This window comes from Trifolium pratense, linkage group LG2, assembly GCF_020283565.1.
Source record: "Trifolium pratense cultivar HEN17-A07 linkage group LG2, ARS_RC_1.1, whole genome shotgun sequence".
NCBI lineage: Eukaryota > Viridiplantae > Streptophyta > Magnoliopsida > Fabales > Fabaceae > Trifolium > Trifolium pratense.
This window is the reverse complement of record NC_060060.1, coordinates 43,067,882-43,091,821: the sequence shown is the minus strand read 5'-3', so window position 1 is coordinate 43,091,821 and position 23,940 is coordinate 43,067,882. Positions and strand designations below refer to the sequence as shown.

At 33.9% G+C, this 23,940-nt stretch overlaps 3 protein-coding genes, 1 long non-coding RNA gene and 2 other non-coding genes across 13 annotated transcripts; 1 reads left to right on the top strand and 5 right to left on the bottom strand.

The window, feature by feature from the left end:
• Positions 1-1,702: 1,702 nt before the first annotated feature.
• Positions 1,703-5,802, bottom strand: LOC123907750. Of its 4 annotated transcripts, none has more exons than XR_006809368.1 (5): positions 5,472-5,802; positions 4,907-5,013; positions 3,299-3,516; positions 2,454-2,566; positions 1,703-1,981 (listed from the first exon to the last, which is right to left on the bottom strand). It is a non-coding gene; the product is annotated as an uncharacterized LOC123907750 (long non-coding RNA). The 4 variants fall into 4 exon arrangements; XR_006809367.1 differs by having other exon boundaries at positions 5,481-5,513; XR_006809369.1 differs by lacking the exons at positions 3,299-3,516; positions 4,907-5,013; positions 5,472-5,802 and adding an exon at positions 2,890-3,038 and having other exon boundaries at positions 2,454-2,781.
• On the bottom strand, positions 3,990-4,086 carry LOC123912020. Its single transcript, XR_006810874.1, has one exon. It is a non-coding gene; the product is annotated as a small nucleolar RNA Z103 (small nucleolar RNA).
• LOC123912016 lies at positions 4,212-4,310 on the bottom strand. The gene has a single exon (XR_006810870.1). It is a non-coding gene; the product is annotated as a small nucleolar RNA Z103 (small nucleolar RNA).
• Positions 5,803-9,038: 3,236 nt separating the features above from the next.
• Positions 9,039-23,879, top strand: LOC123907749. 5 transcript variants are annotated; one of them, XM_045958131.1, is made up of 3 exons: positions 9,039-9,305; positions 22,888-23,223; positions 23,358-23,879. In XM_045958131.1, the coding sequence occupies exons 2-3, from the start codon at positions 23,004-23,006 to the stop codon at positions 23,564-23,566; spliced, it is 429 nt and encodes a 142-aa protein (XP_045814087.1). In that variant the 5' UTR covers positions 9,039-9,305; positions 22,888-23,003; the 3' UTR covers positions 23,567-23,879. The 5 variants fall into 5 exon arrangements, 3 of the variants coding, with proteins under 3 accessions (XP_045814087.1, XP_045814085.1, XP_045814086.1); XR_006809364.1 differs by lacking the exon at positions 9,039-9,305 and adding exons at positions 21,792-22,466; positions 22,572-22,666 and having other exon boundaries at positions 22,888-23,879; XR_006809365.1 differs by lacking the exon at positions 9,039-9,305 and adding an exon at positions 21,806-22,666 and having other exon boundaries at positions 22,888-23,152; positions 23,224-23,879.
• On the bottom strand, positions 13,000-21,256 carry LOC123907748. The gene is made up of 12 exons (XM_045958127.1): positions 20,948-21,256; positions 20,522-20,676; positions 16,425-16,707; positions 16,108-16,335; positions 15,444-15,698; positions 14,692-15,362; positions 14,415-14,609; positions 14,210-14,314; positions 14,042-14,108; positions 13,854-13,949; positions 13,668-13,770; positions 13,000-13,540 (listed from the first exon to the last, which is right to left on the bottom strand). The coding sequence occupies exons 3-11, from the start codon at positions 16,698-16,700 to the stop codon at positions 13,678-13,680; spliced, it is 1,986 nt and encodes a 661-aa protein (XP_045814083.1). The 5' UTR covers positions 16,701-16,707; positions 20,522-20,676; positions 20,948-21,256; the 3' UTR covers positions 13,000-13,540; positions 13,668-13,677.
• Positions 17,083-20,337, bottom strand: LOC123904741. The gene has a single exon (XM_045954368.1). The coding sequence runs from the start codon at positions 20,335-20,337 to the stop codon at positions 17,083-17,085; it is 3,255 nt and encodes a 1,084-aa protein (XP_045810324.1).
• Positions 23,880-23,940: the final 61 nt, after the last annotated feature.

Here is a 23,940-nt window from a genome sequence, read left to right as displayed (position 1 = left end):
TTGGTTCAATCTTTTGCATTTTCGTTATGGTTCTTTTGCCGCTAATTTCTTATATGGGGAAGGGAGGGAGAGTCTCAAACATGCTTCAATTTGGTGGCGGGATATGTAGAAAACAGGAGGAGCGGAGGAAGGGGTTGGTTTGTTAATAATATTAGTAGCATTCTCGCGGCGACGGTAACTATATAGCTTTTTGGAAGGAAAAATGGTTAGGAATGAAACCGTTAAGTGAACTGTATCCATCTTTGTTCCAAAAATCAACTCATAAAGATGCTTGCATTTCAAATATGGGGATATGGAATAACAACATGTGGTCTTGGAAACTTAATTGGATGGAAGCACTTGATGATGCAGATATTGAATCCCTCAATGAATTGCTTCAATTGCTTGAACAAGTTCGGCCTAACAGAGCTTCTAGCGACAGGCGAAGATGGTCATCAAATTCTGATGGTTCTTTTTCGGTTCGATCAACGTACATGGTTTTGCAGGACAAACGTGTAGGTACTACTCTTGATACAAATACAGTGGCAGCATTGAAAAGTTTATGGAAGAACAATGTTCCATCAAAAGTTAGCGTTTTCGGTTGTTACTTGAAAAATTACCAACCCGGGAGGCTTTATTTTGCAAAGGTATTATCACGAATAATCATGAGAGAAGTTGCGTATTTTGCTTCAAAGAGGTAGAGGACATACAACACATCTTTTTCACTTGCTGCATTACTTCACAAATTTGGCAGAAAATATTTGTTTGGTTGGGCACTAATGTGATCTCTTTTGAGGACGTCACAAGCCATTTTACTTTGTTTGGTGAATTAGCAAAAGGCAACCATAGCAAGCAAATTCGTCATATAATTTGGCTGGCGACGACATGGAGTATTTGGCGCACGCGTAACAACATTATTTTTAGAGGAGACTGTGTCAACATATCATCTTTAGTGGAGCAAATTGTTTATTTTTCTTGGTTTTGGTTTATAGGCCGAACAGGGAACAATGTTAATTTAGTTTTTTCTGAATGGCGTAATAATCCTTTAGATTATTTTCAACGCATCTAAAGTGATCTATTCTGAATTGTAAGGGTTGAGTACCCCTTGTACTCCTTATAATTCATTTTTTTGCTTATCAAAAAAAAAAAAAAATACTAACAATTAAAACGTAAGGGATCAAATTGATACGTTTTAAACTTAAGGGCCCAAATTGAAACATAAAATAAACGTAAAATATCAAATGTGTAGTTAAGCCTAGATTAATTTAGAGACTCTATAATAATAAATGTTTGTCTAACCTGTGCAATATTGCACATGTTAAAATAACCAAAAATAGTAGCTATTTAATGAAAAACAACAATTATTTATTAAAAAATTAAACATTCACTAGTAGAAAAAAGCTTTTTTACATCTGGCGAAAAACACTTTTTACATCTGAAAAATGTCAGATGTAGGCGCACGAGACTTAGTAAGTATACACGTTTTACATCTGGCGCAGTCAGATGTAAAAAAACACTTTTTACCTCTGACCAAGGCAAAAATCAAATATTATTTTTTTAAAATTAAATTGGACCTTTTACATCTGACCAAGTCCACCAGATGTGAAATCTTAACTTTATTTAATTTTTTTTTTGAAAAACCTGCGTTTTTTTTTAATAGATTTTAAATCCTTTTTTTTTTATTAAAAAAATCTAACCCACAATGCCAACAATAAAACATAACTTGCATCAAGAACATAATACTAAAATTCAACATTCAACATATAGTAATAATGTCGTTAAAATACAACCATTGAACATCCAAAATACAAATAAAAACATCATCATAATTAATACTAATCCATTGTAACTTCACACAAACCTAGCTAGCTAGCTCCTAATCTTTCTCATCAGCATCATCATAATCTACCTCAGGATTATATAGGTCAAGAAAACAAGTTGCCCAGCGGTCTCGCAAATCATACAGCTCCTCCTTTGTTAATGTCGTGGGATCATTGAACACCTACAATATGTAAATAACTTAATTCAGCCACTTATTACAAGAAGTACTTAGGAAGTTACAAGGGTCAAGGAGCCCAAACAAACGAGCACACCAAAAAGTTGCAAACACACACAACACGCCGAGCTAAAACCAAAACAGAAAAACGCAGCAACAAGCTCTTGATTAATGGACTACCTATAATGTACATATAGTTTTACACTACCAATGAACCTTGCATGTATGTGGTCAAGTTTTTTAATACTAGCTCTTGTTAAGAAGGGAACTAGTCATGTGGTTTATAAATTAACATTTCTAGGACCAGGTTAATGATTTGAGCAAGGGCTCTGTTTTATACTAGCTCTGTTCTAGAACTAGCCATGTGTTTTATACTAGCTCTGTTTTTATCAATTTCCCATTTCTCTTGTCTACATTCCTACTCCTACCTAACAATCAATGACAAACTAATGAAGAAAAAAAGAAAGATTGTTCACACCTCATTGGTTGAATTTACAACAGAATCCATCTACAAATAAATCCTCAAATTGATTTCATGATCAACGGGAAATCTAGATACCGACAAGCTCCCATCTACTCCCGAGGTTGATGCTGAAGAATCAGGAAGGTATGAAACAAGAAATGGACAATCTCCATACACTAAGACTTTATATATAGAAAGTCATCAACAAGGGAAACACCATTAACATAATAGAAAAGGGAAACAAAACCAAGAAATAAAGAGAAGATAAAAAGGCACTAAAATATATAATTTTGATAAAATTGTAGAGTTCATCACCAAGGATTAATGCAATGGAAATAAAAACCTGCATCATGAAAATAAAGGAAAGTTAAGGCTTAAAATGGAAAAAAATCAAAACTGAAATCATGTTAGTTCTAATAGTATGTCCTTCAATTTGTGTTCATTCAAAGACCTTATAACCATTAAGACTCTTCATGCTACTCTCCGGTAAACTTTCAGAGAACCAACTTCCTTTAAGTACTCTGATCAATGGCCACATAATGCCCCATGAAACCACAACACCGAAAAACAATGATAAATTGACAAGATGAGAACAGATCATTCCTGTTCCAACATAAGTCATGCTGAAATCAAAGTAAAATCCGCAAAAAAATCAAACATTCAAATCAATACAATCGACAAATGTTTCATAGTTCTGATTCATAAAAATCAGTTTCAAAATGATTGAAAGTGAAAGTAGTGGCAAGTACTTCAGGCAAGGCATTAGTACTTCATTCATTCAGAGAAAGTAGTGGCAAGTACTTAAAAACCAAAATTGAAATGAAAAAAATTGCAGAAAAATTTCTTAGGATATTTCATACCTTTTCTGCATAACTTTGCACATAGAAGCATCCCCTGCTAACATATAAGCCTTACTTTTTGGAAGAGAACCATTGATACTATTTCCTACTTGTGTGGTAGAAAATTCTGAGCTTGCCGCAGAATCTGACAATTCATCCTCAGTGAAACCATTTTGCCTTCCATTAGCAGCACTCCTCATCACCGGATCCCTCGTCATTCCTTGTCTTCCAGTCAGGTTCTAGAAATGAGCAAGATTGAATATGATAAATGTAAAAGACAAGCCAAACTTGCTATCCACACAGAAAGTAGTGCAAGCATTAAACATCTGTTTATTGATATCCGGAGAATACATTCTCTAAGTAGTAGGATATACTCATTGCTAAAATTAAGAGTTCTAGTGTCATATACCCTTTACTTGTTCTCCAAGAATAATTATACGACCAATTGAACCATAAAAAATTATTAGAAATTTACAACAACCAACCAAGTATAAAACACATATAAGTTAGTCAATTCTATGTGCACAAGTAAGACATATCCTGCATCGTTTGCATGCTAATTTATACCAGTATATACATAAATCGCAATAATAAATCAAATGAGTAACAACTGACTTATCAATCAAATGGTACAAAGTCAACATGTGCATGGTACTAGAGAAATGTTTGCTTGTAGACATTAGTGATGTAACAACTAATTCAGATTGTAAAGATGGATCAGATTATTTGGCTTGATTTCTCTAATGAGAAACAAAATTCGCACAGATATTTCAGCTTCGATCGTCTGGGGAAATAATCATCACATCCATCTTAAAATACAATCATATAATAAGCAATCAAATAAATACACATAAAGCAGTAAATACTTACTCACAAAACAGAACATTCAAACATTTAAATATTTTATCATAAATATACAATTTAAGAATGCAAATTGGATCAGATTATTTGGCTTGATTTCTCAAAAAAGAGAAACAAATTTCGCACAGTTATTTCAGCTTCGATCATCTGGGGAAATAATCATCACATCCAAAGTCACAATGAAAATTATGATATGACTATAGCATTAACAACACCTATAACAGATTAATATGTTAAAAAATTATACATATATTATTAAAACATGGAAAATAAAGAAAAGAAACACTTCATAATTCAAATCAAAAGTATCAATATTTGTATAGGTTTTAATTAGTTCTAGCACAGAAATTTTCATCAAAGAATAGCTATTCAGATGGTAATTCCAATTCAATCTAATCCTCATCAGCTTCACTGATAAAACACCAGCAATATTATGAAGACAAAAACTTATGTATAAGCTCAAACAAATTCTAAATATTGAAAGTACAACAACTAATACAGGAATTTATACATGATAATCCTTCCTATCTATGTATTTTTTTAAAAATGTGGCTGGAAAAAAAAAATTGAAGCCTCAGTACCACAGCCAAGAAATTTACATCAAAGTTATTTTATAAGTCATTTTGTAAGTCATTCCTGTCCAGCTGCAATAGATCCAATGCTATTTTATAAGTCATTTTGTGACTTCAATTAACAAATGATTCAATAGAAACACTATGAATCACAAGCTACCCGGATTGAACAAAACACTCTATAGTATATACACACCTGTGTCCCAAATAGTAAGTTCACAGCAGATATCGATATAGCCCTTGCTTAGCCCTGTTCAAACTCGGCACTTAATCTACTAGCTTTCATCCAACTACGATTCATACCTATGTTGTGAAATTAAGTTAAAACATTGTAACACCAATTAAAGTATTGGTTTCGTACCCGATGGGAATATATCCTAATCTTACAATAGGAAACAAAACTAAAAAAGAGACTACCAGGGCAACACGCCCACAAACCAAAAGAAGAACAAAAAGATAAAAACCAAATTTTGATAGAATAACACCCTTTCAAATCCTATTCACAAACTAACTTATAAAATGTATATTAATAGTATCAGTTTTAAGTGTATATTACAAGTATCACGTACAATCACCTTTGTAAGCAAAGAAAAGAAAAGGCCAGCATATAAAATGTATACCACTAGTATCAGTTTTAAGTGTATCATACACTTAAAACCATGATGCATATAAAATGTATATTACTATAGTATCATTAAATGTATACCGCAATAGCTACAAGTTTAATTATTAAGTGAAAGATTAACAAAAAGTTCACAAACCCAGAATACCATTGACAATCAATCTCAATATGTTCTGTCCATACGGGGTTAGCTGCAATACAAAAAGCACCTTTGTTATCACAGTATAAATTAAGCCAGTTTAGAACTACCATGAGTAAAAGATCTTAATCATTTCATATATTTCTTATGATGCTATTCCTAAATTTCAAGTCTTCCTCTATTATTATTATATATATTTACAACAATCCCTTTTCATAACACTCTTTTGGCGGTATTAACTTTTAACACATTGGTTGATAGCGAAACAGTTAAACCAAGTACACAAGGAATTAAAAAGTAAAGGATATGAGGACTGTACATGTATACATACGCCGAACCCTTTGTTTGCTCAGATTGAAGGAACTGATGCTGAATGGATCACACATATGCTTCATTTATAATTTAGTAATCATCATTTTCATCTATAAAAGAAGAACAATTGAGTAAGATAAACATGGAAAAAAAAACTTCTATAACAAACCACACAAATCACTTACCTTATAATAAAACCATGATGCATATAAAATGTATAGTATCATTAATACATGTATACCGCAATAGCTACAAGTTTAATTATTAAGTGAAAGATTAACAAAAAGTTCACAAACCCAGAATACAAATTCACAATTAACATTAGAGAAATTAAAACACAATTAAAATACAAGTTTTATTATCATTAGAGAAATTAAAACACACAATGATAATAAAACTTGTTAAAATCACAATTAACAGTAAAGCAGGCACAAACATACCTAGATCTATATAAACTGCAAACTAAGGCAGAGGATGATAAAATTGAACAATACCACTAAACTCAAAAACCTAGATTAATGGATACAAATTGAACAATATTGCGTGCGTGAAGTTTATATTAATTTCCATTCAAATAAAATAAAAAATCACATAAGACTTTTTACATCTGGGCATATTATGGGCCAGATATAAACGTATTTTAGACAATTTTCACCATAATTACAGGATTGCCACCGCGTTTAGCTTTTCATCTGAGGATATTTTGATCAGATGTAATAAGTTGTGTCTATGTATTTTTCACATCAAGTACGATTGAAACCAGATGTAAAGAGTACTCCATATTACTTTTCACATCTGACATCTCTTCCACTGATGTAAACGCTTTAGTAATATGTCATATTTGTACTAGTGATTTAATATGAAATGCACAAGTTATAATCCAAACTTACTATTTTGAATTTCTTAACATGTGCAAAGTTTCACATGATAGAAAAACCCCAATAATAATCATATATTGCAAATGTTACGTGTATCAATAGATTGTTCATAAAAAAAAATAATGTGTATCCTTAGATTAATCACAGACTATAGTGTTTGTTTGTGCACGGTCATTGCTTCAACAAATCCTACATTGCCGTTTTTTGGAAAACATAAGCATTGAAACTATTACATGTTGAAGTCATTTACAAACTCAACCATTAGGTCATTTTGATCTTTGCAATAAATTTAATCCTTAATTAGATTGCTTACAAAAAAAAATTCCTTAATTAGATTGTCTCTTTTTGATGTGTTTCTTATGTTATTTACAATTTAAATAAATGATAATTTTATTTTATTTTTTATATTTTTTATTAGGAGTCCATTTTGAATATTTAACTCGTCCACAAATTGTCAGAGCCGTCCCTGACATTACTGTATATATTATATCTCATAATTACAATCATCTACACAAGGCTAAAAAAAATTAGTATGTAATATTTTTCAAGTAATCATACGTGATCACATGGAGTTTCACTCTCCATGCAAGAGAGAAGTGAATTGAAGTGTTTGAAAAATTTAACCTATGACAATATTGAAACAAAACATTTTCCTTTTTCAACTTAGATATCACATATTACAATTATAATTAAAAATCTTTACGGATAGAACTATAATATCATTTTTTGAATAACTATATATAATATTATTTAGTGTCTTATTTCATTTATCATCACTTTAGAGTACAAAGCAATAGCATCAAGGTACGTGAAACTGGAAATTCCGAAACGACATCCTTTTTTTGGAAAGATCTTTTCTATCGAGTGTTTGATAGATAGGGGGAAACTTTTATCTTGGAAGTAATTTTTAGGTAAAAACCCTGACTCCCATTGTTCTTTTTGTGAGTGAGGTATAGAGTTTGTTAGGGTGTCATGTTGGGTCTCGAAGGAATAGGAGGATTGGAGGCTCTCTTGTTGTGTTGCCCTACCTATAGTTTATCTTTATCTTTCTCTCTTCCCGAAGGATATCTTTCTTGTCGTTCTGGTGAAGGACTCTACTTTGGTGGGGTGTGCCTTAGTGTTTCTGTATAGTTTTACTTGTCTGTCTATTTTTCTATCTTATCTTAAAGATCGTTATGTTCTGGTAGAGTGTACTTCTGATATCTCCTTATTTTTTTGAATTTTCTCTTGTATTTGTTTCGTTTCTATATTTACATATTATATATTTCCCATTAAAAAAAAGTACGCGAAATTACCAATTGAAAAAATAAAGTTTGTTATTCTTATTAAAAAAGTACGTGACAAAATTATTCGGTGTTTTAATACAATTATTGAAGAGATTATTTGCATGTGGGAGAATTCATTCTTTCCGGCACGGCGTTTCTCTAGTTCACAATAACCATCTAATGGATTGAGTACCCTTTATACTCTCTTATAATATTTTCTTTGCTTACCAAAAAAAAAACAATAGCCATCTAATGCCATTGAAAGTTCATATTTGTAGACAATTGTACCAGTTAGCTTACCAACTTCTTTAACAACAAGCTTATAAAAAAAAAGCACTTCTTTCACAACAGTAAATTAGAAGGAAAAAAAAAAAGAAAATTATAACTGCAACAAATTTAAATTGGGAATATATATCAAATCACAGTTGCAAGGGTCGTTAAATATTTATGAAACAACAAAAATCAAGAGACGAAGACAATTTCATTTCATTAACAACATATTAGCTTTTTTTTTTTTTTGGAATACATCACCAACATTATTTTAGAATACAAAGTCAAAGTTGCAAGTATGTGAAATTAAGTAAAAATCAAAATAAAATTATTGATTGCTTATTATAGTAGAAGTCATTCTTCCCTATATAGACGTATGACGTTTGTGTACATCTTATGGATCCAAAACCCATTTAACACAAAAGCCATTTAGGCAACAAGTTATGAATTGGTTGGGTGCAATGACTTCATCAGGACAATCTTTAGGGGATGTACATTTGATAGATGTTAACGTTGGATTGCTTTCAAATTCACCACCGGCAAACACCTCTGTAATAAAAAATAGGAAAACAAATAAAATTATTGCGGAAGCTAACTTAATAGTTTTACCCATGTTTCTTTTCTTTTCTTTTCTTTTCGTATATAACAAAAAGAATACAATTTTATCAATTTATAGGGTATAAAGCTCACCAAATATTAAAACAATTAAATATTTTCTTCTTTAGGATATTTAATAAATGTCTCTTCGGTTGATCAATGTGTAGAGTTTGTCCTTTAAACATACTGATCAAGTGATATAAAAATCTTTCTAACAAAAAAATATGCCACATTTTTGTGTAGAGACAAAAATTAAATTTGATAATTTTTTAGGGACAAAAAAACATATTTAACAATTTTAAAAACAAATTTTAAGAACATTTTTAGCGTCAGCCGTATACATGTGATTACGGCTTCAACATAGCATCCCCCCAAACGGACGCTGAATAGCGTTTGCTGGACACAACTGTCTAGCTTCATGCATTTAAGTGTCAGCAACGGTATGACATCCGTTTTTTGTCATTTGGCGTCTCATTTTGAAGTCAACATTTGGCGTCCTGCACCCACCCAAGGTATTTTGTGTCTTTGAATTCTTTCTTTAGGATATCATTTATTTTTTTTTACGATCTTTAGGATATCATTTAACGCTTAAAACTGATCCTTTTCTTTCTTCTTGTTATGACTAATCTTGAAATTAAGACTAAGAGCATTTTTTATAAAAAATTAGCGTGCATAGGGATCACATGATAACTATGACATCCCAACTATGTTGGCACCCCATAATCATCACATATCATTTGTTGGAACAAAACTGATTCTAAAGCCCCAAGTAAGATCTATAAGTTTTGATGATAACAATAAGTATTAAAATGCGCAATTGGTACTGGTAGCACTAACATTTAATTCAAGTGTGCATAATCTTATAAGCAAATTCTGATATTCCTAAGTTCTTAAGAAAAGAAACAGACTTTGAAGGGACTTAAAAGCAAAGATGAACAAGAGGATCTTGACACATATTTGAATTGAATTCCACTCAATCTTTGGAATGTATTTTGGATTGGCCTGTTCACATTGCAGTTTGATCATTGGTTGAAGGGCCTTTCACTTTGTTGGTCAAGTTAAGATGCTTTATGCTCTTGTTATCTGTTTGGAAATGCTGAACTTCTTTGTTTTTCCTGCTGGCAACTCTGGTGCCTTTTGATTTACATACTTTCACTTAGCCTTTTGATTTATATACTTTCATTTAGTTTTTTCTTTGATTCATTTATCGTATACTTTGTTATATTGATTGAGAACATGGTGCTCGTACTTCTATTATGTTTTATGATGGGGTACCTATAATATCATACATTCATACTTTGCATGATATTAAGTTGCTAATAGCTCTACTTTGAATTTTCAAATGTCTTTTTATGTTGCTTAATGCTCGGGAGGATACCGAGGTACCATTTCTATTTCTTTCTTTTCCAAAATTGATTCAAAATTACTTAATTTCAGTTTGTTTAATAAATGCATTTTATGATCCTATTTTTTTAGCATATATTGGGTGTCTTTTGTGGAGAATAGTTTAGCTGACTTCAATAGTTCAAAGTGCACTTTTAGATAGCTTTCCTTGTTCTTACCATTAACATTTTTGCATTAAATTTTGTAGCCCTGTTGTTATAAACTTGTAGTGCTCATGGATCTGTTGCATTGTTTTTTTCCAAAACTATTATTATATTTCTATAATTGAAGGACCAAATTGATAGTTTATCTGATGATAAGTTAGGTCTATTTTTCACTTTTTCTATGTCTAGTGGATGATGAGATAACTTATTAGATGTCCAATGATTGTGAATTGGTGCATTTTACAAGCATCTAGATGCAACACCAGAGTAGATCAAGAAGCTTACTACAATTGTATGAAATATTTCCACTCGGGTTTAAGTCGACGAAAAATCCAAGAGGCAAATATAGGGTTGGTGTTTATATCTGATTTGTGGATTTGTTTAATCAATTGGCTTTGAAAATCAAACGGATGTAAAGAGGCTCATTAGCCAACTAATGTTAATTAATATTAATATATTCTTTCATGTAGATTTTGGTTTATCGTGCAATGGCTAATGCAGCAATTGTGATTGGGTTTGATGATTTTATTGCAGATGCATTTGTGAGGTAACTTTTCCATTCCAAATAAAATGTTGAAAAGCTAAAACTAAAGTATAGATGCAATGCTGGTTTTGCTCTAAGTGTGGATCAATTTTTTCATATGCTCATTTTCATGCCATGAATAGGTATGACATTAATCATGAAAGATTAAGACTTCAGTTATATATTGGATATTATATTTATTTGAAATATTAGACTTATATCTTGTTCTTGTTTTTATGGATTGAACTTTGTTTTTTGTGTTTTTATGAGGATTTAATGATAATGACAATGATGCGAATATGATACTGTGAAAATGATTCTCTACCTGGTGCTTTGTATTATAACCATATGCTCATTTTCACTTCTTTGCAATTTTTGTACTTAACTTTATTTTGTTGTGTCTGTGTGCAGGTGCGGTGTCAGGGATCTCTTTGTTGAGGCTCTGGTGCTATTTGGTTTTGTGCTTCTGTTTGCAGTATTGGTAGTAGCATTCTTTAGTTTTGTTAAGATATATTTAAATCCATGATACTTTTGGTAACCTTGTTTCATGAATATTTTGTAATTGAATTTATTTATAGTTTGGTATGAAATTTGATTCTTTGATATTTTTTTATTAATGATTGTGTTTGAAATATTAAAAGGAATGTGTGGGGAAATCTGTTTTAATGTCTAAATCATTTATAATTTGAGGGAGAGAATGATTTTTTTTTTTAAAAAAAAGATTTTAAATCGGGTGAACCGATTTAAATTGTTGTTTTTAAATCAGTTCAATATAGATTTAGAAACTTAAAGTACTTTTTGAACTTTTTTTAAATCAGGATTTTAAATCCAACTAATCGATTTAATAAAAGATTTTAAATCAGATCAAAATCCGATTTAAAAGCGAAAAACTTTCTAAATCGACGGCTTGTAAATCGGCCGCCCAACCGATTTAAAAAGCCTTCAGGAACCGATTTAAAAGGTCTTTTTTCCACTAGTGTGCCTATATTGTAGGAATTGTGTAAGAGAACGTCTGCTTATGTTATGCTTTACTTTAGCCAAGTGTTTAGTATTTGTGATTACTTGCACTTTTATTGATGTCAATTACTAACTCTTTGTTTTGTGTATGAACCGGATTTTTGGGGGTCTAGATTCTTAGGTCGAGGACTCTAGCTCTAAGGATTAGAGGATTGCAGAGGTTAATAACAAAGTCCATATAATCAAGGAAATTCCAACTAACTGAGTCATACGCCTTTTCAAAATCCACTTTAAAGATAAGACACTCTTTCCTAGACTTCATTGCGTAATGAATTATCTCATTAATTGCCACCACACCATCAACCAATATATTGTCTCCCATTAATGAAAGCCGACAGATTACGAGAAATAAGATTTTTTCCATCATGATTTCCAGTCTTCTAGCCAAGACTTTTGCCACCAGTTTATACAAAGAAACAAAGAGAGAAATTAGACTAAAATCCTCAATCCGAAATGGTGAGTGCACTTTTGGAATAAGAGTAACAAAATAAGAAGAAAAGCTTTTAGGATGCTTAGAGTCACTAGTGCAGAAAGGGGATTCCACTACCGGCCAAATAGGGATTCCACTACTGGCCGCGGCCGGTAGTAAACACACTCGTCGTTGTAAGTCAATACTTTCCACGACGGGTCTTTTTATACCCGTCGTGGTATGTCAGGTTTCTACTGTATTATTAATTAAATTTATGAGGATTCCACGACGGTTTTTACAAATACCGGTAGTGGTATGTATGAGATTCCACTACGGGTATTTTCAATATCCGTAGTGGTATGTATGGTTTTCATTTTTTTTTTTTTAGAGTCTGGGATTCCACTACCGGTATTTGTAAATACCGGTAGTGGTATGTATAGTTTTCATTTTTTTTTTTTTAGAGTCTGGGATTCCACTACCGGTATTTACAAATACCGGTAGTGGTATGTATGGTTTTCATTTTTTTTTTTTTAGAATCTGGGATTCCACTACCGGTAGTGGTATGTATGCTATTCCATTTTTTTTTTTAGAATTGAGGATTCCACTACGGGTAATTACAAATACCCGTAGTGGTATGTTAGTTTTCACTACTGATTGTTATAAATATCAGTAGTGGTATGTTAGTTTTGTAACATGACCAAATTACAAATATCCTGTGCCTGCATATTAGTAGTGGTGTGTAGTTTTGTAACATGACCAAATTTCATCACAGACCCCAAAGAATGAGCCATTGCTGCTAGTGCTAAAGCTATATGTTAAAAATCAGTTGCACTAGCAACCAATAACCACACAACAATTGCCTTTAAATTTCCAACATCTTGATGCAAATTAGATAAGAAAGTAGCAAGATCATTTCCATCAAACAATTCATGTGCAGTTAAACTATGCTTCTCAGCAACAGCATCATAAAATTCCATCACCTGATAAACAGTCCTAAAATACCAATTCCTAAAATACCAATCCTAAAATACCAATTCCTAAAATACCAATTCTAAAATACCAATCCTTCATAAAATACCAATTCCATCACAAAAATACCAATTCTAATACCAATTCCTTCATAAAACCATCCTAAAATAGTCCAAAATAAACAGTCCAAAACAGTGAGATGCACATCCGAGCCAAAATACCAATTCCATCACCTGATCTGCTTCCAAGACTCAAACTAAAGCTAATAACCAATTCATCACCCTGCAGAATCTCAAATTTGACAGAAACAAAGTTCAAATAAACAAGTGTAAACTAAAATTGCTGCAATGTATTGAATAGACCAATTTGCAAAAACAAAGTTCAAATAATTAACTATTCTATAACTCACCAGATAAATCTTAACCCTCCAATAACTCCAAAAAATATGTTGACCAACGTAATCGCAAGTCATACATCTCCTCAGCTGTTAACTCTTTTGGGTCATTAAATACCTACAATAAGTAAATAATAATATAAAACTATTCTTGACTCGGTTATAAAAAATTATTGATGTATAAAAAATAAAAATTATTACCTCCATCCAAGAATCAGTTATCTTAGCAGTGACAATGTCCAACATATTTTTCATTACATAGTATCCACAGTCATTTGAATTATATTGTTTCCTCGCCTACAAATTATATATAGTAACATTTGATCAAAAAATACCACACTTACTTATCAAAAAAGTAAATATATATAAAGTTAGAATACCACACTTACTTGTGGATAAAGCCATACGGTATTGTTCTTTCTATTGCCATTCGCCATTTGATCAACCGTAAAAACACTAATTCATAAGAAAAAAAAGCCGCATAAAATCATATAAAATTTGTAATAATTTATGTTTATAGTATATAACCAAAACCCCTAAAGTATAAACTTAATTACCTTGAAACAATTTTCTCCATTATTGGATTAAGTTTCCAATGTAGTGAACAAATAACAACCACGGTATTTATCTTTGGACAAAGTATTATCAACTGCCAATGTCCTCTGTACGCGTGCGTGGAAGAACAGTATTATATTGTTAATAACTATGAGTTATAAAAAATAAATAAGTATTAAAAAAATACACAAATTCATACAAACTTACCCATGGTTAAATGGTAATAATTGACACTCTTTCTTTTCATTTTGTAACTTATGCCGGATGTATTTCTTGCATTTACTTTGAGATATTCTCTGATCACTTTTTTTCCCAGCATCACCAACAATGTTCAGAAAAGTTGGTTCCAAAATTCCATATACATTTGTGGTGTTGTTTTCAATGCATAAACGATGAATGTACCTGAATATAATTTTAAAGTTAGGAGAGATATATAACATATTAACAGATATTGAGATAGTAGTAAATAAGAAAGTACACTTACGAGCACCAAACACTTAGAGTACTCATGTCGAGCCAAATAAAACCCACCAACAACTCTCTTATACACTTGCAAGACATGAGAAAATTAGTACACATTGAACAATGAATTAATTCTACATCCAAATGATCATCACCCCTTTTCAGAACCATCATTAACAATTTCTGAACATCGTCCATGTTATCTTGAGCCTCTGCTACCGGTGCAGGAGAACGACTTCCTTTTGCGCTTTCAGTGACAACAACCTCCTTGAGTTCATTTTGCATCTTGACCGGTGCAGGAGAACAACTCCCTTTTGCGCTTCCGGTGACAACAAGTTGTTCAGTTTGCGCTTCAGGTACCATGACTCTATTATTTGTATCAGAGGTTTGGGATAAACCCATGGACTTTAGTGTCTCCATAAGAGAATCTTGCATCATCTTACGCTCTTGCGCCAACTTTTCCTCAAACTTAGCTTCCAAATCTGCTTTAAATGCTGCTAGTTGCTCTTTGACATCTATACCTTGACTTTGACGTGAAACCTTTGATCTTCCCCAGTAAGTGGTAATGTTATGTTTTTTTCCAACACCACGAACACTACCACCATGCTCAGGTGTTCCAATGGCTTCTGTTAGGACATCGTGACGTCTCGTTGGAACAAAGTCACCCTTTTTTGAGTCTTCAACAATTTTCTCCTACAACATGCACAAACAAAGTCACAATATAGTAAATAATTGTGTTACTTGAAGCAAAAGCATGATTATAATGTTACTTACAATTTTCTCAGCAACTTTTTTTACAGGCTCGGATGTGAATTCTCCCCCTTTCTTTTGTCGTGCTCTCGTCCATGTCTCATAGCGTTCCGGTGGAGATGGATGACGATCATCATCAGTTAAGCCAGAACTATCTTTCGATAAGGACAATCTCTTTTCATTGATCATCTGCTCCTCGAGCCTCTTATACCCTCCACGGGATAATACATGTGGGTAAACATTCTTTGCATGATTCTCCCTACCCTTTTGACTTTTTTCCTATTATAAACTCAAATAATTAGTAATGTAAAAATCACATTCAGCAGTTTCAGCAGTTTCAGCAGACTTAGGCAATGTTAAAGACAGTTTCAGTCAAGTTTCAGTCAAGTTTCAGTTTCAGTCAAGTTTCAGCAGACTACCAACAATGTTAAAGACAGTTTCAGTCACAGTTTCAGCAGTTTAGGCAATGTTTTAACGCAGTTTCAGCAGAATCACAGTTTTAGGCAATGTTAAAGACAGAAACAGCAGTTTTCGCGCGGTTTTAGCGCAGTTTTAGCGCGGTTTTAGCGCAGTAGCAGCAGTCAAGACATAAAAATCACAAAATCACAAATCACAAAACACAATATTTAACACAGTAGCAGCAGTAGCAGCAGTCAACACAGTTTAATGATTTTGAAATTACACTAACCTTAAAATCAGAGGTCTGTCGATACTTCACAAACTCTTCCCATATATCTTTTTTGATGTAAGGATACTTGACGTATGGAGGAACGTCATCTGGTTTGGGGTCTGTGATATAAGTTCTAGTCAACCGTGATTTAAAATCTTTCCACCGCTCCGCCGCATAGTGAAACCATATTTTCTTAAAATGATCATTCCTTTTTGCATCATCAAACTCGGGTATAACAAAAATAGCCTAAAATATTTACATTAAAAAATTTGGTGTTAGCATAAGATGTATTTGATATGATAATAAAATATAACAAAATGTTGAATTTCAAATACCTTAATATCTGTCCACATAGCATTTTTTACTCCTTCAGGTATATGTTTCCACAACTCTTTCGCAATACTGCATCTTTCTCGAGTAAGAAGTGCTACGTAACTCTTAAAATGGGAGGCATTGTTACCATAACACTCTCCAGTTTCTAGATCAAACTGGAGAGGGATCTTTATACCCGTTTTACGAACGTTTTCAATTGCTTTCAACATAGTGGGACCTCTAACACTTTTTTTATTACGTTGACTAGTTTCAGCAGAGTTGTCGGTTGAATCAGCCATATCGTATCTGTTTACACAAAACACAAAAAAGTTATATTGTCGGTTGAATCAGATTATGCAGAAAAAATTATGCAGAAAAAAAAATTATGCAGAAAATGGTTCTAACCATTTTAAATATCAAATTATGCAGAAAAAAAAAATAAGCACAAGCTCATAATTAAACATAAGTTATATTGCCCAGAATCTCAAAACAGATTTCTTAAGGTTCAAGTATTTAAACAATACAGCAGTAGCAGAAGTTTTTTTTTCAAAACATAAAAGCTAAAAACTAACAGTACATATTCAAAACATTACAGATGCATTACATAAACAGCACATCAAAACATAATCAAAATAAAAGGAGAAAAGCAATGATATGCTAGCATCTGCAGCTTTTTCTTCTCTAATCCCATATTCCTTCGTCATGATCTAAACGAATAGCTGCATGCACATCATCCTCTTCGTTTTCTTCAATGAAGGTAGGCACATCTGATGAGAAAGGAGGAATTTCGGAAATATCAAGCTCTTGATTTTCATAACTACCATGCACATTTTTTCCTTGTAGAACCACCGACCACCGTTCATTAGAAGGATCTTTGACATAAAACACCTGTTTTGCTTGGGATGCCATGATGAAAGGTTCGTCTTTATAAGCTAACTTGCAAAGATCAACTATTGTAAATCCTAATTCATCAATTCTCACACCATTGTTGATATCAATCCATTTACATTTAAATAAAGGCACTTTAAACACAACGTAATCAACCTCCCAGATCTCTTCAATCACCCCAAAGTAGGGTGTAGATGCCATAACCGGATTTTTATCTTTGGAACTAGAGAAGTGCATGGACTCTGCCACAATCATAACCCCACTATTTTGCATGGTACTGCGGTCATCCTTTGATTTTGTATAAAAGGAAGTTTTGTTAATATCATATGCACTCCAAGTCAATATGTTACATTTAGGCTCATAGGACAACCACTTTATTGTATCGGAAACACTATCATCTTGGCAGACCTTTTCTTTAAACCACTCTGAGAATTTCTTATTATGCTCTCTTAACACCCATTTTTCATTCATCTTATCGTGCATTTTCTTTATGATGCTTTTGTGAGCAGACAAGTAAGGTTGAACTTCATCAGTGTTATTCAATATATACAAATGCGCTTGAAGAATTATATCAATATGCATGCTCTTGACATTTAAACCTTGCGTGCCCACACCGTCACATCTTCCATCATGACGAGACTTGGGAACCCCTATAGCATCCACTTCTGACAAATAGTTTGAACAAAACTCAATAGCTTCTTCTGCAATGTACCTCTCAACAATCGAAGCTTCCGGACGGTGTGGGTTTTTTGTATACCCTTTTAGGATCTTCATGTATCGCTCTATTGGATACATCCACCGTAAATAAATTGGGCCACACAATCTAATCTCCCTTACTAGATGAACAATCAAATGAACCATAATGTCAAAAAATGAAGGAGGAAAATACATCTCCAATTGACACAAGATAACTGCAGCTTCGTTTTCCAACTCGTCTAACTTCAATGGATCAATTGCTTTACAACATATTGCATTGAAGAATAAGCACAACCTGCATATAGCTTTCCTAACATTATCGGGCAATATCCCACGAATAGCCACAGGTAGTAGTTGTTGCATCAAGACATGACAATCATGAGATTTTAAGCCGATTAATTTGAGATCTTTCATTGATACAAGGCTCTTGACATTTGACGAGTAACCATGTGGCACTTTGATACTTTGTAAACACTTGCAAAAACTTGTTTTCTCGTCTTTAGACAAAGTGTGACACGCGGGAGGCAAATATGTCTTGTCATTGATTTTTTGTGGTAATAACTCTTGTCGTATACCCATCAAATCCATATCAAGACGAGCATGTGCACCATCTTTTGTCTTGCCTTTAATGTCGAGAAGTGTTCCAATTACACTATCACATACATTTTTCTCCACGTGCATCACATCAATACAATGTCTTACATCAAGACTAGACCAATATGGAAGATCAAAGAACACTGACCTCTTTTTCCATATACTTTTCACAACAGGCTGCTTTTTCCTTTTGACACTTTCACTTTCGGCTTTTGGCACTTTCGCTTTTGGCACTCTCCCTTTTGGCTTTTGGCACTTTCCGAAGACAACATTAATGTCTCGTTGTCGTTCATAAACTTCCTCTCCAGTTAAGGGCGTTGGAGCAACACCATTCTCTTGGTCTCCGTCAAAAGCTTTTCGCAATCTACGATATGGATGATAACGATTTAGAAATTTTCGGTGGCCAAGATAAACAGTCTTCTTTCCATTTTTCAGTTGCTTATAACATGTTTTTTTTTCACATATGGGACACGCATTATGCCCTTTAACGGAATACCCAGACAAATTGCCGTATGCCGGAAAGTCGTTGATGGTGCAAAACAACATGGCACGCATGTTGAACTGTTCACCAGAATACGAATCAAAAACATCCACTCCTTCCTCCCACAACACTTTCAAATCATCAATTAGTGGACTTAGATAAACATCTATGTCATTTCCTGGTTGTCTTGGGCCTGAAATCATCATCGATAACATAATATATTTACGCTTCATGCACAACCAAGGAGATAGGTTGTAAATCATCAGGAGAACAGGCCATGAACTATGGTTAGTACTTTGATTACCAAACGGATTCATTCCATCAGTAGCAAGTCCAAGTCTAAGGTTTCTCGACTCTTTGCCAAAATTTGGAAACAAAGAGTCAATTTTCTTCCATTGCAAAGAATCAGCTACATGGCGAATTTGGCCATCACATTTTCTCTCTTCTGCATGCCATCTAAGATTCTTTGCGTCATTTGCATTAGCAAACAATCTCTTGAACCTTGAAATTATTGGTAGGTACCATACGACTTTCGCGGGAGGACCCGTTTTGGTCACCTCATCATCACTAGAATCACCATCTTTCTTTTTGTAGCGAGACGCCTTACATGTCGGACAATGATTATAGTTTACAAACTCTTTTCGGTATAATATACAATCATTAGGGCATGCATGTATCTTTTCATACTCCAAACCCATTGGACACAATACTTTTTTCGCCTCGTAATAACGATTTGGCATTACATTACCTTCTGGAAGCATTTGTATCAACAATTCAAGCAATTCAGTGAAACTTTTGTCGGTCCACCCATTTTTTGCTTTCAAATTAAACAATTTTAACACCGCAGACAAACGGGTAAAATTTGTGCATCCCGGATACAATGGTTCATCCTTGTCACTGCATAAAGTTTCATACACATGCGCCCTCTTAAACGAATCTTCTCCAATATCACGCATCATGTCTTCCAGTCGATCATCGATATCCACACTACCACTTTCTCTATGGGACACACTTGGCGTTGCAACTACTTCACCGTGCCATATCCATTGTGTATAATTTTGACAAATCCCGTCACAAATTAGATGATTCATGATTTCTTTCTTAGTACGTTTTGGTTCTTTATTTGCACAATTTATACACGGACATAGAAAAAGTGGAGGAAATTCAGGAGGAGGACGTTCTAGTTCAGCATTACTTTCCGCAAACTGTAGAAATTCCATCACTCCATGTCTGTACTCAGTACTTAATCGATTAGCTCTCATCCAACTACGGTCCATACCTACGTTTCGAAATTTATGCATTCTAAGTTAAAGGAATGACTAGGTTGTTACTATTGCGAAACATTCTCTCGCCCTATTTTAATAAAAATTCATAGCCTATAACAGAATGACTAGATTATGCATTCTATTTTAATAAAAATTCATAGCCTATAGCTTCTATGTTTTGAAATAGAATCGGTACCTGTAGATGAGACCGTGATTGAACCTTCTAACTTCAAACAAAGATGACAACACCAAAAAAGAGCAACACCAGCCCCTGCACAGCACAAGCAACACGCAGGAGCAGCAATCACCGCCTAACGCAGGAGCAGCAATCACCGCCTAACACAGCAACCCCTGCACAGCACAAGCATTGATAATTTTATAAATATGTTTATACAAAAAGAATGAAAACCCACACAAAAAAAACACAGACCCACAAGCAGAAGAAGAATGAAAACCCACACAAAAAAACACAGACCCACACAGAAATGAACATCACAGACCCACGAAAACGACGTGAATGAAAACGAATGAAAACCCAAGCGAATGAAAACGAATGAACAAGAATGAAAATGAATGAAAACGAAAACGAATGAAATTTGGAGGAAGTTTGATTTATTCATACCTTTACCGAATAAAAACGAAGAAATTTGGAGGCGATTCAAGCATTCTAGGGTTTGGAGAATGAAACCGAATGAAATTGGAGAGATTGGAGAATGGAGAATGGAGAATGGAGAGATTGGAGAATGATTGGGAAATTGGAGTGTTTGATTTGAAGAACTTGGGACGATTTGGAAGAACTTGGGACGATTGAGAATGGAGAGTTTGCAGTGGGAGGGAGATTGAACGCGTATGAAAATTGGGAATGAAAATAACAATATGAAAAATATAATAACACTATTAGGATTCCACTACCGGTGAATCCTAGATCGGTAGTGAAAAGTGGGAATATGAAAAAAATAATAACACTATTAGGATTCCACTACCGGTGAATCCTAGATCGGTAGTGGAAGATAATTAAAACAAATTTGTACGTAATTACGACATTGCCACCGTGTCTACTTTCCACTACGGATTTAGCAAAGCCGGTAGTGAAATCCCTTGTCTCTGAACTTTCCACTACCGTTTTAAAAATATCAGTAGTGGAATCCTTTGGTCAAATGTATTTCACTACTGGTATTCACATACCGGTAGTGGTATCTCCAAACCAAAAGTCATTTTTCTACTAGTGAGTGGGTCAAGGTTTTAAATTGCGGTCCGCATCCGCAATTGCGGCCGCAGTATTGCTGATGCGGTAGCCACCGCAACCGCATCACGCCGCAATTGCGGTGTGATCTTAATTCACGTGTACGGCCGCATCGTAACCGCATCACAACCGCATCGAAAGCCGCATCAGATATTTTCGGCGATATTCGTTCAAATTTTCTCACTAAAAAATAAAATTTATGAACTTCAAATCCTAATTTGTGTCAAATTAATGAAAAATCTTACTTTTAACAATCTATCAACCGGGTATTTTCAATACATTTAAATTATTGTTTATGGAATAAACTAAGACTATGTAATGGTGGATAAATAGTGTAGTTACATACTAGTTTCATTTTATATAGCTTGTGAAAATTCAAAATGATTTCACGCCGCAACAACCGCATTACCGTTGCAGCAACCGCAATGACCACATTCGCAACGACTGCAACCGAATTTAAAACCTTGGAGTGGGTATTGAATTGCTCAAACATAACACCAATATCCCCCGAAGAAGCTGCTAGAACTGCTTAAAAAAAGAAAAGTGAAACCGTCAGGACCAGGGCTTTTATTACCTTCACAACTAGCCACTGCCCCATCAAAACCTTGATATTATCAATTACCACCTCAATTCGATGATCATGATTATCAAACACCTCCGTACTCCACTTCTTGAGATCACCTTTGAGCACTTTATGTTTTTCTTTAAGGGTGAAAGCCATCCTACCAAAAATCTCATAACTATTCCAACTACGGGAGATCACCTCTTTGAAAGTGCTTCGGGCCCCAAAGTTGCGAAGAGTACCTTAAGACTAGAGGACAATAATTAGAAAAGCCCAACAATTATTATTCTACCGATTAATTATGTAACCATTCATAGCTAAACTTTATAAAGCAAGGTACTTTCCGAATTCCTCTCTTTTTGAATCAAAAATTGGTCATAATCCTAGTTATGTTTGGAGAGGTATTTGGAAATCTCGGGAAATTCTTATGAATGGTTGTAGGTGGAGTATTGAAAGTGGAACTAGCATCAAAATTATGGATGATCCGTGGCTGAGAGGACAAGGTGCTGCATGGCTGCCTTCTCCACAAAACCAAGGTGTGCATAACTTTAATGTGAATGAGCTTATGATTCCTAATATGATGGTGTGAGATAGAGGGAAGATTGAATCTTTATTTCCTATAAATATAACTAAATGTATTCTTGAGACTCCTTTACTTGATGTGATTGAGCATGATACGCTTACTTGGACGGGTGATGTGACATACATGGTTAATATACTGTTAAAAGTGGGTATAAACTGATGTTGAATGTTGCAGGCAAAGTAAGCACTGAGTTGCAGCAGCAAGATTATGGTAGTATTTGGACGATCCTTACTCCACCAAAAGCAAAGCATCTATTATAGAGGATTATTAAAAGGTGCATTCCTACCCGTATGAGGTTACAAGAAAGGCGTGTTCCTTGTCCGTTAATATGTCCACTTTGTAATCAACATAACGAAGATGATTGGCACGTGTTTCTCGGATGCGAAGTAAGCATTCAGGATCGGCAAGTAGCTGGTTTAACGCAGGCCATTGCATCGAGGTTAGTGCAGACCTGCGATATTGCACATGTGATTCTTGATACCTGTTCGACTGAGACTAAGGAAATAGCAGGTAATTTTGCAATGATGCTATGGGTACTGTAGAACAATCGGAATGATTGGGTTTGGAACAATATGAGCGAACCAGGGACAAAGTTGGTAGACAAAGCTCGATACCTATGGGCTGATTGGTTTTCCATTACACAGGTACAGCAAAATCAGGTTCCAATAGAACAACATCAGCAGGTTATACATTGGCAAAAACCACTGCAAGGATGGTACAAGTGCAATGTCGATGCAGTGTTTCACAAAGAGCAAAATATGACCAGTTTTGGTTGGTGTCTTCGCGACGATGTGGGGAGATTTATCAAGGCAGAGACAGCATCGATGATCCATTGCTGAAGGAGAATCCATAGCCTTACTTTAAGCATTGAAAGCATTGGAACAAAGAGGCATTTCTCATGTTATTTTTGAGACGGATTTTAAGAGCGTGGTGGATGCAATTCATCATTTACGTGGTGGAAATTCTGAATTTAGTTCTATTATTTGTCATATTAAGCATATTTTGTTATGTAATCCAAATTTTCGGGTTAAGTTTATTAAGCGGCAAGCGAATATGGTTGCTGACACCCTTGCTAGGGCGGCCATTTCTTGGTCTAGTCGTTGTACTTTCAAAGTTTTACCTACATGTATTACCTTATTATTGAATAATGAAATGAACTAGTTTGTTGTCTGTAAAATAAGAATACACACAATTTAATTGATTAAATTCAATTAGTCAAATTAAACA